The 14,200-nt window shown below is 45.3% G+C and overlaps 3 protein-coding genes across 3 annotated transcripts; all 3 read left to right on the top strand.

The window, feature by feature from the left end:
* Positions 1-2,274: 2,274 nt before the first annotated feature.
* Pmar_PMAR009415 (Carboxypeptidase S1, putative) lies at positions 2,275-4,018 on the top strand (the record flags this gene model as incomplete). Its single annotated transcript, XM_002782978.1, has 7 exons — positions 2,275-2,356; positions 2,410-2,518; positions 2,566-2,751; positions 2,796-2,906; positions 2,963-3,205; positions 3,771-3,828; positions 3,914-4,018. 7 exons carry the CDS (start codon positions 2,275-2,277, stop codon positions 4,016-4,018), a joined length of 894 nt encoding a protein of 297 aa, XP_002783024.1.
* A 445-nt stretch (positions 4,019-4,463) lies between these two features.
* On the top strand, positions 4,464-4,920 carry Pmar_PMAR009414 (hypothetical protein; the record flags this gene model as incomplete). Its single annotated transcript, XM_002782977.1, has 3 exons — positions 4,464-4,487; positions 4,660-4,746; positions 4,786-4,920. 3 exons carry the CDS (start codon positions 4,464-4,466, stop codon positions 4,918-4,920), a joined length of 246 nt encoding a protein of 81 aa, XP_002783023.1.
* A 2,491-nt stretch (positions 4,921-7,411) lies between these two features.
* Positions 7,412-13,001, top strand: Pmar_PMAR009413 (pre-mRNA-splicing factor CWC22, putative; the record flags this gene model as incomplete). Its single annotated transcript, XM_002782976.1, has 18 exons — positions 7,412-7,532; positions 7,582-7,665; positions 8,368-8,537; positions 8,872-8,978; positions 9,036-9,122; positions 9,515-9,678; positions 10,019-10,142; positions 10,187-10,270; positions 10,318-10,412; positions 10,654-10,782; positions 10,873-10,961; positions 11,011-11,076; positions 11,398-11,556; positions 11,611-11,697; positions 12,164-12,261; positions 12,310-12,382; positions 12,432-12,535; positions 12,956-13,001. 18 exons carry the CDS (start codon positions 7,412-7,414, stop codon positions 12,999-13,001), a joined length of 1,887 nt encoding a protein of 628 aa, XP_002783022.1.
* Positions 13,002-14,200: the final 1,199 nt, after the last annotated feature.

Below are 14,200 nucleotides of genomic sequence, written 5' to 3'. Positions count from 1 at the left end.
ATGTTGAATCATTTGACCGTCAGCCCAGACAAACAGAGATAACAGGACGACGATAGCGCTGACGAAAGACATCATTGATTGGGTTATGATGGTGCTGAGCAGAGTAATGTGGCACGGAATGGGCAGTCTGAGGCCTCTTCAGTAGACCCAGCAGACTCTCCTGAACTACGGCCCCTCCCCTTCGATGAGCCACGCTTATAGAATAGCACTATGCTGCGGAGTCACTGGCCGATTCGAGAAAAGGATTCTGCAAAGGTGGCTCTTCTCCGCGTCTTGCACTACCGCGCGTGGGTTATTCGATGGAGCTCGTTCGCGTTCCAGATAGCGAAAGCTCCGCCGCGGAACTCGGTTTTTCCTCGAGAATGACTATACTCCGCCTTTCCTTCCATGTAAGCATAATTGGGAGCCACACTTCATGAGATTCCTTCTCACCCGTTTGCTCTCCATCGTCTCATTTTCGAGGCCTGGAATGTGTTGAATTCGAAGTCATAATCTGCTGTTATGGCATAAGGTCCACATGGCTCCCCTCAGGGGAGTCCCCTGTCAACTAGACCTGGTAGAAGCTCCTCATTGAGGATGCGGCAGAATGTCCGCCGCATCCTCGATCATCATTCTTCGCTCAGCGAAGTTCGCTGAAGCCATGAATCATGATGTCATCTTCGTCACCGATAGTCCGGACCTCATCCTCGATACGTCTTCCTTGGCAGGCTGTCAGTGACAGCAAGTTCCCAGAACGGAAACTTCCTGTCTCACCTTATGGGAGTCTGCTACATCGCATCTGATGCCTCCGCGATGCGGAGGACATGTACTCCGCGCAGCATACATCCTCATCATGGGGGCGACATGACTTGAGGACCTCATGTCCAGGTCCATCAATCCGAGGCGTCCGGAGTGCCTGCGTGCTCTACAAAAAGCTCACAGAGCATGGACACAGTGGACAACAGCACCTCCTCAATCACTGAATTTGGAGAGCATATCCACGAGTGGTACATATGGCTCTGTTACTCGTAAGAAAACTATTGTAGTAGAATCGGTGTTGAAACCGTGATGTGCCACTGCGCCATCAGCATCTGTCTCCTCCAATATCTCTGTCCCTGGAACGCTTGCTCCTGATTGGCTACTCGCTTGAAGCAGAATGCCTGATATGGCAAACTCCTCAAAAGCTTGAACAGGATGGAATCTTGTATTCCTCCGTTTCTTCACCATCGTGAGTAAAGCTTACAAGATGCAACAAGTCAATGATAGCTCTTTATTATCGATGTCAAGCTCACCTTGAACTTTATCACGATTCTCTCCATTTTCATGGCTCCGCAGTATTGCAGGGTTCCGTCCTGTACTGCAGGTCGCATGGAATCATTATTTCAGGTGTCCAGCTACTTACGCATATGTTGCGTTTACCTAGCTGAGGTATGATGAGTTATAGTATACTTTGTAAGGATGATTGCCGAGCCGGAAGTGGACGGTGACAAATCATGAACTTCATAACATGAAGTTCATGATTTGTCACGAGGTCTGCATGACATGAAAATATTCAAAATAATGCCGTGTGCGAGATACGCTCCTCTACAGGGCTACTTAACCCGTCAAGTACGACTAGGTTGGCACGCTAGCAGGACGATACGAGCCATATCATGTAGCAGCATTATCGCCCTATGGTGCATAACACAAACTAAAATGGTAGGTTCCCTCCATTCGTTGATGGATCACCAGTAATGAGGGAGAGAGAACGTGAGAGTCGGTTGGAACAAGCAATGGTGGTTGACCAGGGTGCGCGGTGGAAGAAAGAAGATATCCTCTCCTCTCTGTCTATCTTATCTCCCGATAGTTAGACAGAATCGGGAAAGTATCGAAAATTTGAGGTTGCTCCTCGTTGGACAACAAATAGCAGCATAGATCCTGGGCTAAAGCATAAGGTCGACGATCCGATGGCAATGTTTACGAGTGCTCTGTACTAGAGGGCCTTTGACCAGCGGAACACGCGGGTGACGAAGTAGACGACGGGTTTAACGCGCACGAGCTCCTTCGAATTAGCCACGCACGCTTGCACAAGATGCAGAAAAGAGCCATCTTCTCGGAGAATCCTTGTCTCGAATCGACCAGGAACTCAACAGACCAGCGCTGTCCTTAGTTCTACATTAGCGTGGCTCATTGATAGCGAGGAGTCGTAGCTCAGCAGGCTATGCTGTGCCGAATGATAATGCCTCAGTCAGCCCAACAATCTACCCGTGCCACATTCCCCTGTTCAGCATCATCATATCCCATATTCAATCATCGATGCCTCACGTCGGCTCCATCGTCATCCTGCTATCTCTGATTGCCTGGGCTGGCGGTCGAGTGATCCATCAACCACCTAACAGTAAGTGTCCTCCGTCTCTCCGGTAATCTACCCATCCCTCCGTTTCTGCTCAGTCACATCGGAGAAAATCAAACCGCTCCAGACGGAGCTCCGCGCCAGTGCTCTGTGCGATCCCAGTGTTAAGCAAGTACACGGTTACCTTAATGGCAATTCTGGAAGAAGGTGAGCGCCTCTTGATAGTCATTATCACACACGTGGATTCGTACTAGGCTATTCTTTTGGTTCTTTGAATCTCGCTCCGACCCAGTTCGAGACCCCGTCATTCTCTGGCTCAACGGGGGGCCCAACCAGGGCAGGCCGAGCCGACCAGTTGGCTGCAGCAGCATGTTAGGACTCTTCACAGAGAATGGACCTTGCAGAGTAAAAGAATACGGGAATGGCACTACACTTAACCGGTGAGGAGCGCTGGTTTCCCTGATAGAAATATGCTGACTATCAGATATTCTTGGAATACGCGAGCCAACCTCCTTTATGTTGATCAACCTGCGGGAACAGGATTCTCAACTGGACCGCAAGTGACCAATGGTTCATTTGAAGCTGCCGAAGACTTGTAGGACTTGAAATGCCCATCATATCATTAATATGTATGCAAGACTATACTGGAAGGTACATGGCCCTACAAGAGTTCTTCGCTAAACATACCAAGTATGGAGGCAAAGATTTCTACATTACCGGGGAGTCATATGCTGGTAACCGTGACAGATTACCGAAATATCATCCCAGCTACTCAGGTCACTACATACCTGCCATAGCTCATAAGATATGGCGTGAAAACACTAGAGGGATCGAGCCTCATATCAACCTTCGTGGACTGGCAATCGGGAATGGATGGATGAATGCCGCAATCCAGTATGCTTCTGCAATGAGGACGTCATGAGATCATTCTACTTCTCCCAGAGTCCTCGACTACCCAGCGATGGCCTTCCACAGCTGTACTGCTCGAAGCGTCATCGCGTACAATGAGTATGACATTGTCATAATGACAATAACACACAGTTGCTCGTGGATGATTCTTGTTAGGTTTTTGGGAAGGAGTAGAGACGCTAAGCGGTGCTCGAGGTTTATAACACGTTGCGTCGTTATCAAGAACATGACTGGTCCTCTCTGGGAGCGTCGCCTAGCATTATGATTTGAGTTCCATCGGCACGCCAGGTTCAGTTTCTCTCATTATTTTGACTGCAATCATTGAAACTCATTTCTCATTCGATCCATACGCAGGGAGAGGGGAACATATTCGTTGCAGTATCTCTCGCTTTCAGATTTGCCTTGCAGTGTGGCTATGGATTGCGAGTCTCGGCCAGTCTGGGATTTAATTCTGAAAAGCATCGACAAGTGCGTCAAAAGTCGTGTTCTGACTCCTGATGGGATGCTTGAGTGATGCTGCTTTCGGTGTGAGCATCTCGCTGTATTTCAGATTCGATATGAGGAAACAAAGAGAGTATCCCCGTGGTTCTAGAATCGAGAAAAGTCCGGTGGGTTGCTTGTTGTCAGTCCAGCGGCATACCTCTTGCAGCGTTGCTATTCGCATGAGCTGAAACTCTGTGTGTCTCTGTTCAGTTGGAGATTTATCTCAACAGAGAGGACATACAAAGAGAACTAGGAGTCGACCAGGAATTCTCCACCTATTCGGACGTGAGGAATTTCTATGAGTTTTGCTCTTGATCAAACCAGATATCTCGCGTCAGGTTGGAGAATTCGATCTGGATCACTTATCACCATTTGACACACTACTGCCCGACTTGTTAGACGCCGAGATCAGAGTAAGTTAGCTCAAATCTCGAGTTAGACAGAGTTTATTCACATACAACTAGACTAATCGACCTGCCATTGACAGGCTGTTAACCGATGTTGAACTCGACTTTCATGAGTGATGTCCATTCTACTGCTGCCTGATGTTGTTTCATGATTGAAGCAATCCATGCCCAATATGAGAATAATACGTACAATATTCTTGGCAACGGACTTTGCTTGGACATAGCACTGATTGCTTTGTAGCCGGCATTGAGTTGGAATATCTTCGATGCATCAGTGTGACTCTTTGGATCGTGAGGTTTATCTCATTTCGAGTTAGCAGCTAACTGCTAGCTCCTCGATAAGATTCTTCTATATGCCGGAGATCAAGATTACCAATGTAACTGGATTGGTTACGAGCATGTGGCGGATGCGATGGATTGGCCAGGACGTGATGAATTCCTCAAAGCTCCCCGTTATGAATACCCAGTAGGCGTGTTCGCTGCCGATCAAGAGATGATCATTCAATGATCTGATGCATATTTTCCTGCTTCCAATCTTTCAAGCCTCAGGTTGATTCAGTGATTCAGTATGCTGAATATATTGGTTCACTCCGCAGTATCCGCTGGAAGAGAAAGGGAATGTTTGGCTTCTTCAGAGTATTAAGAACTCAACATTCTACAGCACTTCCCTTATAGGTATACCAAGCTGGCCATTTCGTACCCATCGACCAGCCACGCACGGCTCTTTTCATGATCAACGATTTCATCGATGGTACTCTCGGACCATTGCCTAGGAGAGCCGTTATGAGCGGAGGCAGTGCGGAGCTCTGACTGATAGTCCCCAACCCCGGAGGCGGTGTGTGTCGGCTCACAACCGCAACTGAGTACTGGCCCATCTGTGTGTACCAAGCAACTGTCCTATATCGGAAATGAGAAATCCTTCTTATACAGCTAAATAAATGTCTTCGATGTTTCCAGACAGGCGCAATCCATCATTTCTTCGAGAATTACTATCTCTTGCCTTTCATCTCATGTGAGTATTTTCAGAAGCCACATTTTACGAAGAAATGATTCTCACCCTTTTCCCCATCATTTTACATACGACTCGTATGATACGAGCCCTTAAATGTGTTGAATTCGGAGTTATGAGTTGGTGTCATAAGTTATCACTCGCTGCGAGGCGACTCGAGCTATGACTCAGAACTCGAGGATCTCGAGTCGAGGTCCACAAGGTTCCCCTGTGATTCACAGGCTGTGAACTTGATTCGGTGGACGCTCCTCATTGATATGCGGGACGCATCATGCAGTAGCAGAATTTGGTGCCGCATGATGCGGCCTGCATTTAATGTCGTTGGATCCATGATTTCGTCCTCAAAGGTTACGGACTCGAATTCCAGAATAATTTCTCACGACCCGCTCTCGATTCGAGTCTCGAGCGACGTCCTCGAGGCGGCTTTCCTGACAGCACGCTCCTGCAACAGGAACTTTCTGGCCCATTGCGTCTAACGCATCTGCGACGCGTAGAGTGTGAACTATGCGAAGTCAGTGAAGGCTTTACGGTGAAGTGTACATCCTCTTGGGCTGCTCCATCAATGCAAGGGCAGTCAGGTTCAAAACTACTGAGTCAGTAGTACTGACCCGCCACGTCACCCTCTACCATCACCAACGAATGTTGAGTTACCAGTTGTAGAACTCGTAGGTGCAGGGAGGGGCGGAAATGAGAATCACAACAAAGGGAAACGGCCGCTGACCACTCGTGTGTATGCCGAGTGATGCCGTTGTTGATAGTTGTTAACTTAACGAAAACTAAGGAAACACCGTCTAATCTCACGCAGAACCTAAGACTAACAACAGCTTATAAGATATAAGATCTATGGAAGTTCAAGAGTACCAGACCAGCATACTAGCTTGACACTAGATACATAGCTACATCACATGCACAGAACAACCGTGGAGGTTCTCCATTGGAAGACATTTTTTTGTGTCTTCAAGTGACTCCAACACTCTCACTTCTCGCTATCGATATCTGCTGAATCCAGCACACTCCTGCCCGTGACTAGTCACTAGGACCAGCACGTAAATTCAGGACATACTCAATAGTCTCCCTACCTTCTTCAAGTGTGACCTTTCTTTTACTATCCGTCGGAGCACTTGTTCATCTCGTACAGAGCGTCGACGCAACCACCAAACATCAGCCAACTCTCGGAGAGTTATATCTTGACCATCACGGACCTCATTCATATACGCATCAGCAGTCATATTGTCCCACGGTGGGACTCCCACCAACTTGGTGGTTCTAACGCTTCGAGAACAGCATCCTTAATTTCACGAGACTCCTGTGAAGCAAACGGGCCGGATGAAGCTTTCATATGACCACGACAAACGATAGCTGGAGAGAGTGGTGATTCGCTACTGGTGAAGAGTCGACGACGTCGACTCAACGTACGGAGGAGTATAACCGCAGCTGTTGCACGGGACAGCGGGTCTTATCAAGACTCTGAAGTGCACCACGGAGAGCAGCATGAAAATCTCGATGGCCTTGAGTTCCTCCGGGAGGAATCCTCCCCCCGAGGTGGCAATGGGATGACCATTGAATTCAAATCTTCGTGTCACCAACCACTTCGTCAATAATCCTTGGTCAAGAAGTAAAAGACCGTTTCGGACCCAAAACGCGCTGTTCTTGCAATTTGCAAAAAACTGGTGAATTGTGCCCAGACCGGGGATCGAACCTGGGGATTATATTTCTCTCGCGGCGGCGGCGCAGCTACGTGACTTGCGACTTGGTAAGAAATGGGATAGCGATAGCGGGCCTCAGATACTCATGTATATAAAGACAATTTCCGGTTGTGCGGATGTTGAGGCGGTTTCAGAGGGTGGCCATGCATGACGAATCAGTGCGAGATGATCAACGAGCTAAGAAGATCAAAGCGGGCCATAGGCCGGCGGTAAAACACACTCATCTCTGTGAAAAGGCGATATTCGCGGTGATATGCAGTAGTCGTGAAATATGTTTTTCACTAGTGTTTTTATCATATTAGAATTGGTATGTATAATATCAATTAGAAGAGTATATTAATATCAATTACTTGCCAAAGTGGTGCCAGAGTAGAACATATCTTCTGTGATATTATAAACACTAATGAAAAACATATTCCCCAAACCACTGCATACTGCGGATAATATCGAGAGTTTTTGGCAGAGTATTATTAAGCCACTTCACGTAAAACTGGTCGTAAAACTCGAGGATTAGCTGGAGGTTAATATTATGTACAAAGTGCTGCTACTATGAATGATAGTATTATTTACTCCCACTCCCCCTAGTATGAGCTCACCACAGGCGGAGGAGGAGAAGGAGGCTAAAACTGTCGTCACTCCAGAGCAGCCGACTACTACTACTGAGGTTGATGCTGTGGAGAAGAGGAAGCGACAGCTTGAGAATCTTGGTAATAATAAGTTGTGGTATGATGGCTTTGAACTGTTGTTATTATTAAGGTCGATCTGGAGGTGTGTACATTCCCCCGTTTAAATTGGCGAGAATGCAAGCTGAGGCAGCGAAGGAAGCGAAGGAAGCTTTTGGTAGTAGTAGTAGGGGGGAGATATGAATCAGCAATACTTGATGAATCGTTTATAAGTGTACATATAATCACGGTATAATGCATAAGTGTACGGGAAGTCGCGAAGTACAGTTTTGGTAGTAATAGTAATAGGAATGAGAGATGAAGCAGCAACTCTTGATGAATTATTGATTATTGTACGTATATCACATTATATGTAGTTCACAAAGAATTATTAGTGTGTGAAGGCAATGCATTTTGTAAGTGTACAAAAAGTGGCAAGGGGCGCAAAGGCACCTGTTTTTGATAGTAGAGTAGATAGCTTCGCGCAACTTAGAGGTATAAAGAATCTATGTTGAACAACTTCGAGTAATTTTTCACGAATATTAATTTCACTTTGTCATCGCGCAGTTGATGGTAATAGTAGCAAAAGTTTTTTGTTGCACACTGCTCGCGGAGTTTCCATCATTTTCGTCAACTTTTGACCACGAATTGAAGTTGTACAAATTGAAATCTTGTGACTATCATTCTCTCAGCGGTTGGTGGATCAACTGTATAAATGCAAAACGTCGTATTTTTGGTATTGTCATATTTCCTGTATAATGTAAATAATAATAAAATATAAGGTAGACGATAACATATGATTTATCTATAGTAATTATTATATAGCGATATAGGGATTATATATAACATGATTATGATGTAGTTTGTGTGTTGTGATCAGGTCCTGAAGTCCAACGGCAGGAGTGGGAAGCATTGAGGAAATCCATAAATGGTTTAGTGAATAAAGTATCAGTTGGGAATATAAAGGACATAGTTCGAGGGGAACTATTCACGTTGAATCTACTACGAGGGAAGGGGCTCTTTGCAAGAGCTATATTAAGAGCACAGATGGTAATGTGGGGAAGGTGTGGTATGGAATTGGCGCTTGAATATAAATTAAAAAATATATAATAAATTAATATTTAATTGCATATAAATTATATATAAAATCTATATAAAACGTATCGTTATGGAATTATTTTGTAGTAGATCATATTATTATACGTATTTATATCATAGTGTGCGAGAAAAGATATTTAACGCAGTATGAAGATTTCTGGATATGATTCCTATCTCCGTGTTGTTGTACTGTTTTGTGTTAACGCTGTGTATGTATATTCCATCCGATATGTAACAAAAAAGAAGATACGTAACGCAGTATGAAGATTTAGGGTTGTTGTTGTAGGCCTCGCCAGGGTTCACTCACGTGTATGCGGCGTTGGTGGCAGTGGTAAATTCCCGACTACCAGAAGTGGGAGAGCTGATAGCGAACAGGGCTGCACTTATGTTTCGGTATGTTATGAATAGTCGCTGTCCTTGTCCTTGTTGTTGATGGAAGTGTGGTATCAGGCGTGCATATGCTAGAAACGATAAGATAGTGTTGACGGCGGCATGCAAGATGTTGGCACATCTCATGAACCAGAAGGTTATATCAGAGTAATATCGAAATTATGGTATGACCATTAATGTCGTCGGAAAAGGAGTTTTCTATTTACTCGGGGAGTATTTTACCATTTATATTGAAATTCGGAGTAACGGAGTTTCACCTGTGATATGAGAAAAACATTGGTGAGAAACGTATGTCGCGAATATCGCGTTTTCCACAGAGTGTTTCGCCACTCCCCTGTGAGACGGGTGAAACTCCTACGTGTCCCTGTCGAATCGTCTACACTTGGCCAACTTCTTATCAAGATTCAATACTGATACAATACTGTTGTTGTTATTCGCGCGGTTTGTGCATTCTTTTAAGGCTTGTTGTTGGAAAATGGTGGTAAAATGAGGTTGTGGTGGGAATAGAACCTGCGACCTGTTTTGGTTGTTGTGTGTAGATTCACTATAATGAGAGTGTGTCTGTTGTTCCTGGAGGAGCTCACTACCGATAGTGTTGAAGTATGTTGTCAACTACTTACGGAATGTGGACAAGTATTACAAGAACTTAATAAGAAGGCTATGATGATTCTAACGTCGAGGTTGAGGAAGATACTACATGAAGGTATGAGGGACAGTGAGGGAGTAGTTCAATGCATTTTTGAAAGAAGTGTGGTTGGTTGTTATGTTTTCACGTGCACTTTAAAAATTCGACGAGTGTTAGAAGTGATATGGTAGGAAATAGGAGTTCACGAAGGAGACAATTTTGATTGTGTTCGGTTGTAGTTGTTGTAGTGGTGGAGAAATATATGTTTGATTTCCTCAGCTGAGCTCAGGAGTTTCAAAGTTGAGGTTTACACACGAATTTGGGTAGTGTACAAAAACCCAAGGAGAAATTCCCCAAAGATTTGCTCATAATTTCCGCATTTTTGAGCATATGCATATTTTCTTACTTTGATGAGCAGGTCAGTTGGAAAACAAGAGGGTGCAATATGCGATTGAGAACTTCTTTGCTATATTACGGCAAAACTTCCTACCCGACCATGTTGGGGTTGTTCCCGAGTTGGAGTTGATCGATGAAGAAGATCAGTGAGTTACGGTATGAAAAGTATGGTAATTTAAATTGAAATTAGGTATACACATGATATTGCCATAAGAGATGGGGAAATCGATGGTGAAAATATTTTGAATATTTTCAGAGCGGAAACCCCGGCACAGTAGGATAGGAGGGAATTATGGTATGAAAATAAGAAAATATATTTAGGTATAAGGAGGAGGAAGGGGAGTGGAAGGCATTTAGTAAATCGCTGTTAGAAGGAGAGAGTAGTGATGAGGAGGAAGGAGGCGAGAGTGATGGAGGTATGTACTGACATTTTGAAGGGATGGTGGAATACCGAGTTGTGTAGTATGACCATTTGAGTGGTTGATGAGTATTTTTTACGGATAGTTTGTATGCATTAGTAGTACATAGGTCTTGTACTGGGCTATAGTTCATTAGGTATGTGTTTATTGGCAGTGATGGAGTTGTAGAACATAGTGTATTACCGTCATTTGTTCGGAGGAATGAGGGAGGAGTGGTATGTATTGGGATTTACTTCAGAGTCTTCGTCGTCATCATCGGAGGACAGCGAAGCGGAAGAAGAGGAGGAGGAAGGACAGCAGCAAGCCAAGGCGACTCAAGAGATTATCGATTACACTGAGCAAGCTACTGTTGATCTACGACGAACAGGTGGGAAATTGTGAAGTTTTTGAAGTCGTACGAGTTGCATAAACTTCCCGCGCGCCACGAAATTCCCCACCGATGGTCGTGTTCCCTCAGTGTACTTGTGCATCATGTCGTCTGTGAACTTTGAGGAGTGCGTGCATAAGATTCTCAGTCTGAATATTAGAGAGGGGCAAGAAAAAGAGGTAACACTTTTAGCGGAGCGAAGTGATTTTTGTTATGCATTTTTCTCAGATCTGTACGATGTTGATCGACTGCTGTGCGATGGAAAGGACGTTCAATAGCTTTTATGCTCTTCAGGTGAGGATCATTGCAATGGCTGGCTGAGGGATAGTCTCCATTTCTAATACCGTGTTCCACTGAGGAACCGAATATGCATAATCAAATTTACATAATTTTTGAAGTAATTTCTTGCATAATTAAAATTTGAAATTTTTCCCGAAATTTAATTTCCAATTTGAATTTGAAATCAGTTCAGCGAATATTAAATGTATGATGATTTATTCCTCAATCAGTTCTTATAATTATTCCCTTTATATGGTGGAAAATAATTGTCAGTGCATCGGTTGCATAAAAGTTAAATTAGAATTTGTGTTGATGAAATGTGTTCTCTTTGTTCAGGCTGAACGCCTCAGTCGTTTGGTGGAAGTTTACCGACAGAATTTCGAGGCCAATTTCCTGGACCAATATGAGACGTGTCATCGACTCGAGACCAACAAGATTCGTAACGTAGCGAAGTTTTATGGTCATCTTTTGGCGAGTGATGCGATAAGTTGGGAAGTAGGCAGGCGGAGCGAAGCGTTTCAGGAATTGTTGATATTTTTGTTGTTGTAGGTATTGAAGTGCATTCAGTTGACTGAGGAGACCACTACTTCGGCTACACGTATCTTTATAAAGAATCTTTTCCAGTATCTCAGCGAGGTAAGGTGTGCTATTTGTGAGAGTATCAGTGGTGGAATATGTGTTTACTTTCCTCAGCTGAGCTCGAGAGTTTCCTCACTAATTATAGGAGTTTACGTACAAGTTTGGTAGAAACTCGTCGCGACTTCCGAAGATTTCCTCAGAATTTTCATATTGTCATGTTTGCAGCTATATGCATATTTTCCTAAACTAGTTTGTTGTAGTAGTAGTAGTAGTAGCAGTTGAGATGACTTCTGTGGTAAATGACGGTGAGAGTTTTGAGGGGTTGTTGGTGAACCATGAATAGTGTGGAAAAATATGCGCTTGTTTAGCTATGCCTGTTGATATCAATATGAAAATTCAGGAAGACATTCGTGGGTTTTTGTGCATCTCTGGCAGAATTCGAGTATAAGCTCGTATAATTAGTGAGGAAACTGCTAGAGTTGACTGATGAAGGGTAAGTGGTCGAGTTTTGTATGTTTTCAAGGTGTGGGGACTCCGTAAACTGTATCACCGTCTGAACGATCCGAATTATGAGGAAGCCCTTGCGGGTGTATTACCGAAGGATACGACCCATCATATGAGGTAGGCTCGTATCGGACCTGTTTTGTATCTTTCATATCCTACCTCTAGATTCGCCATCAACTTCTTCTCGGCTATCGGCCTTGGAGCGTTGACTAAGAAGCATCGCCAACTTCTACAGGAGGTCACTTGAGAGTCCTTTTGGAAGATCGAACATCACTCTACCTCAACAGGTCCAAGCAAGGGAGGTTGCTGAGAGGGCTGCGGCCGCTGCGGTGGAGGATGACTCGGATGAGGATAGCAGTAGTGATGAGGATGATGATAGTAGTAATAGTGGGTGCATGAGATATGGGGGGTCGAGTAAACGGCTTTGCAGTGAACCTTCCTATTGGGAAACTTTCTCGTATCTTAGTAGCGGTTGCGAATATTACAGTTTCATTCAAGTGTATCATAGCTATGCTTTGTTAAAGTTTCAGCACAAAACTCTCATTTTTTAATGAGGAACACATACGAGGAAAAAATACACTTTTTAGAGAGTAAAAGCACTTGTATAGAATTTGACGAGCGATGATGGGATGAGCTTGTCGAGGGTAGTCGATAGGGAGAGGTATTTGAGGCATACGGCAATGATGATTGATCTGTTGGTATGGTGACAAGAGGAAGAGCCGTAGAAGTCATCGTGTATAGATTTCTCTATCTTTGTGTATCTCATACCATTCCTTTGTGGCTCCTCTGTATTGAACATTCCTCGTGGTAGGTTCATCCTCATCATCATCATCATCATCATCGTCGTCGGAGCCTAGTAGTAGTGAGAGCGAGCCCTCGGATACCTCCCCGAATAGGCATCGGACGTCTGTTGGGCGCCGGACGAGAGTGAAGAGTGAGGAGGCCGGCAGTAGTCCAGTGAGGAGAACGAGGAGAAGAAGTGATAGGAGGAGTCCTAGCCCGAGGGAAGGGGAGAGGAGGAGAAGTGATAGGAGGAGTCCTAGCGCGAGGGAAGGGGAGAGGAGGAGAAGTGATAGGAGGAGTCCTAGCGCGAGGGAAGGGGAGAGGAGGAGAAGTGATAGGAGGAGTCCTAGCCCGAGGGAAGGGGAGAGGAGGAGAGGTGATAGGAGGAGTCCTAGCCCGAGGGAAGGGGAGAGGAGGAGAGGTGATAGGAGGAGTCCTAGCCCAGTGAGGGAAGGGGAGAGGAGGAGAGGTGATAGAAGGAGTCCTAGCCCAGTGAGGGAAGGGGAGAGGAGAAGAAGTGATAGGAGGAGTCCTAGCCCGAGGGAAGGGGAGAGGAGAAGAAGTGATAGGAGGAGTCCTAGCCCGAGGGAAGGGGAGAGGAGAAGAAGTGATAGGAGGAGTCCTAGCCCGAGGGAAGGGGAGAGGAGGAGAGGTGATAGGAGGAGTCCTAGCCCAGTGAGGGAAGGGGAGAGGAGGAGAGGTGATAGGAGGAGTCCTAGCTCAGTGAGGGAAGGGGAGAGGAGAAGAAGTGATAGGAGGAGTCCTAGCCCGAGGGAAGGGGAGAGGAGGAGAGGTGATAGAAGGAGTCCTAGCCCGAGGGAAGGGGAGAGGAGAAGAGGTGATAGAAGGAGTCCTAGTCCAGTGAGGAGAAGAAGTCCGAGTTCGAAGGAACGTGATGTGACGAGGAAAGATGAAAGAGTATCGAGAGACCGCGGTGGGGTGAGGAGAAATGATAAGAGTGCTAGTCCAGTAAGGAGAGATGATAGACACAGAAGGTCAAGGGAGCGTGATGGGAGAGGTGACAGGAGGAGACCAGATTCACAGTACCGTGAGGATCAGAAGAAGAAGGAGAAGAGGACAAGTCCTAGCGTGAGGAACCGCGATGAGATGAGTAAGTCGGATGAGGATAATATCAAAGCCTTTGGTAACAGACTGGATATGTACAGCTTTAGGATTAGATTCGTGACTTGGGATATTCTCACGTTTCCGAGCTTGAGGATCGTCTACGTCTACTATTCATTGTTTATGTTCGTAGGTCCTCCACGTGCTCGAA

Source organism: Perkinsus marinus, assembly GCF_000006405.1.
Source record: "Perkinsus marinus ATCC 50983 genomic scaffold scf_1104296937876, whole genome shotgun sequence".
NCBI classification, from domain to species: Eukaryota; Perkinsozoa; order Perkinsida; family Perkinsidae; genus Perkinsus; species Perkinsus marinus.
This window is presented reverse-complemented; position numbering and strand designations above follow the sequence as displayed.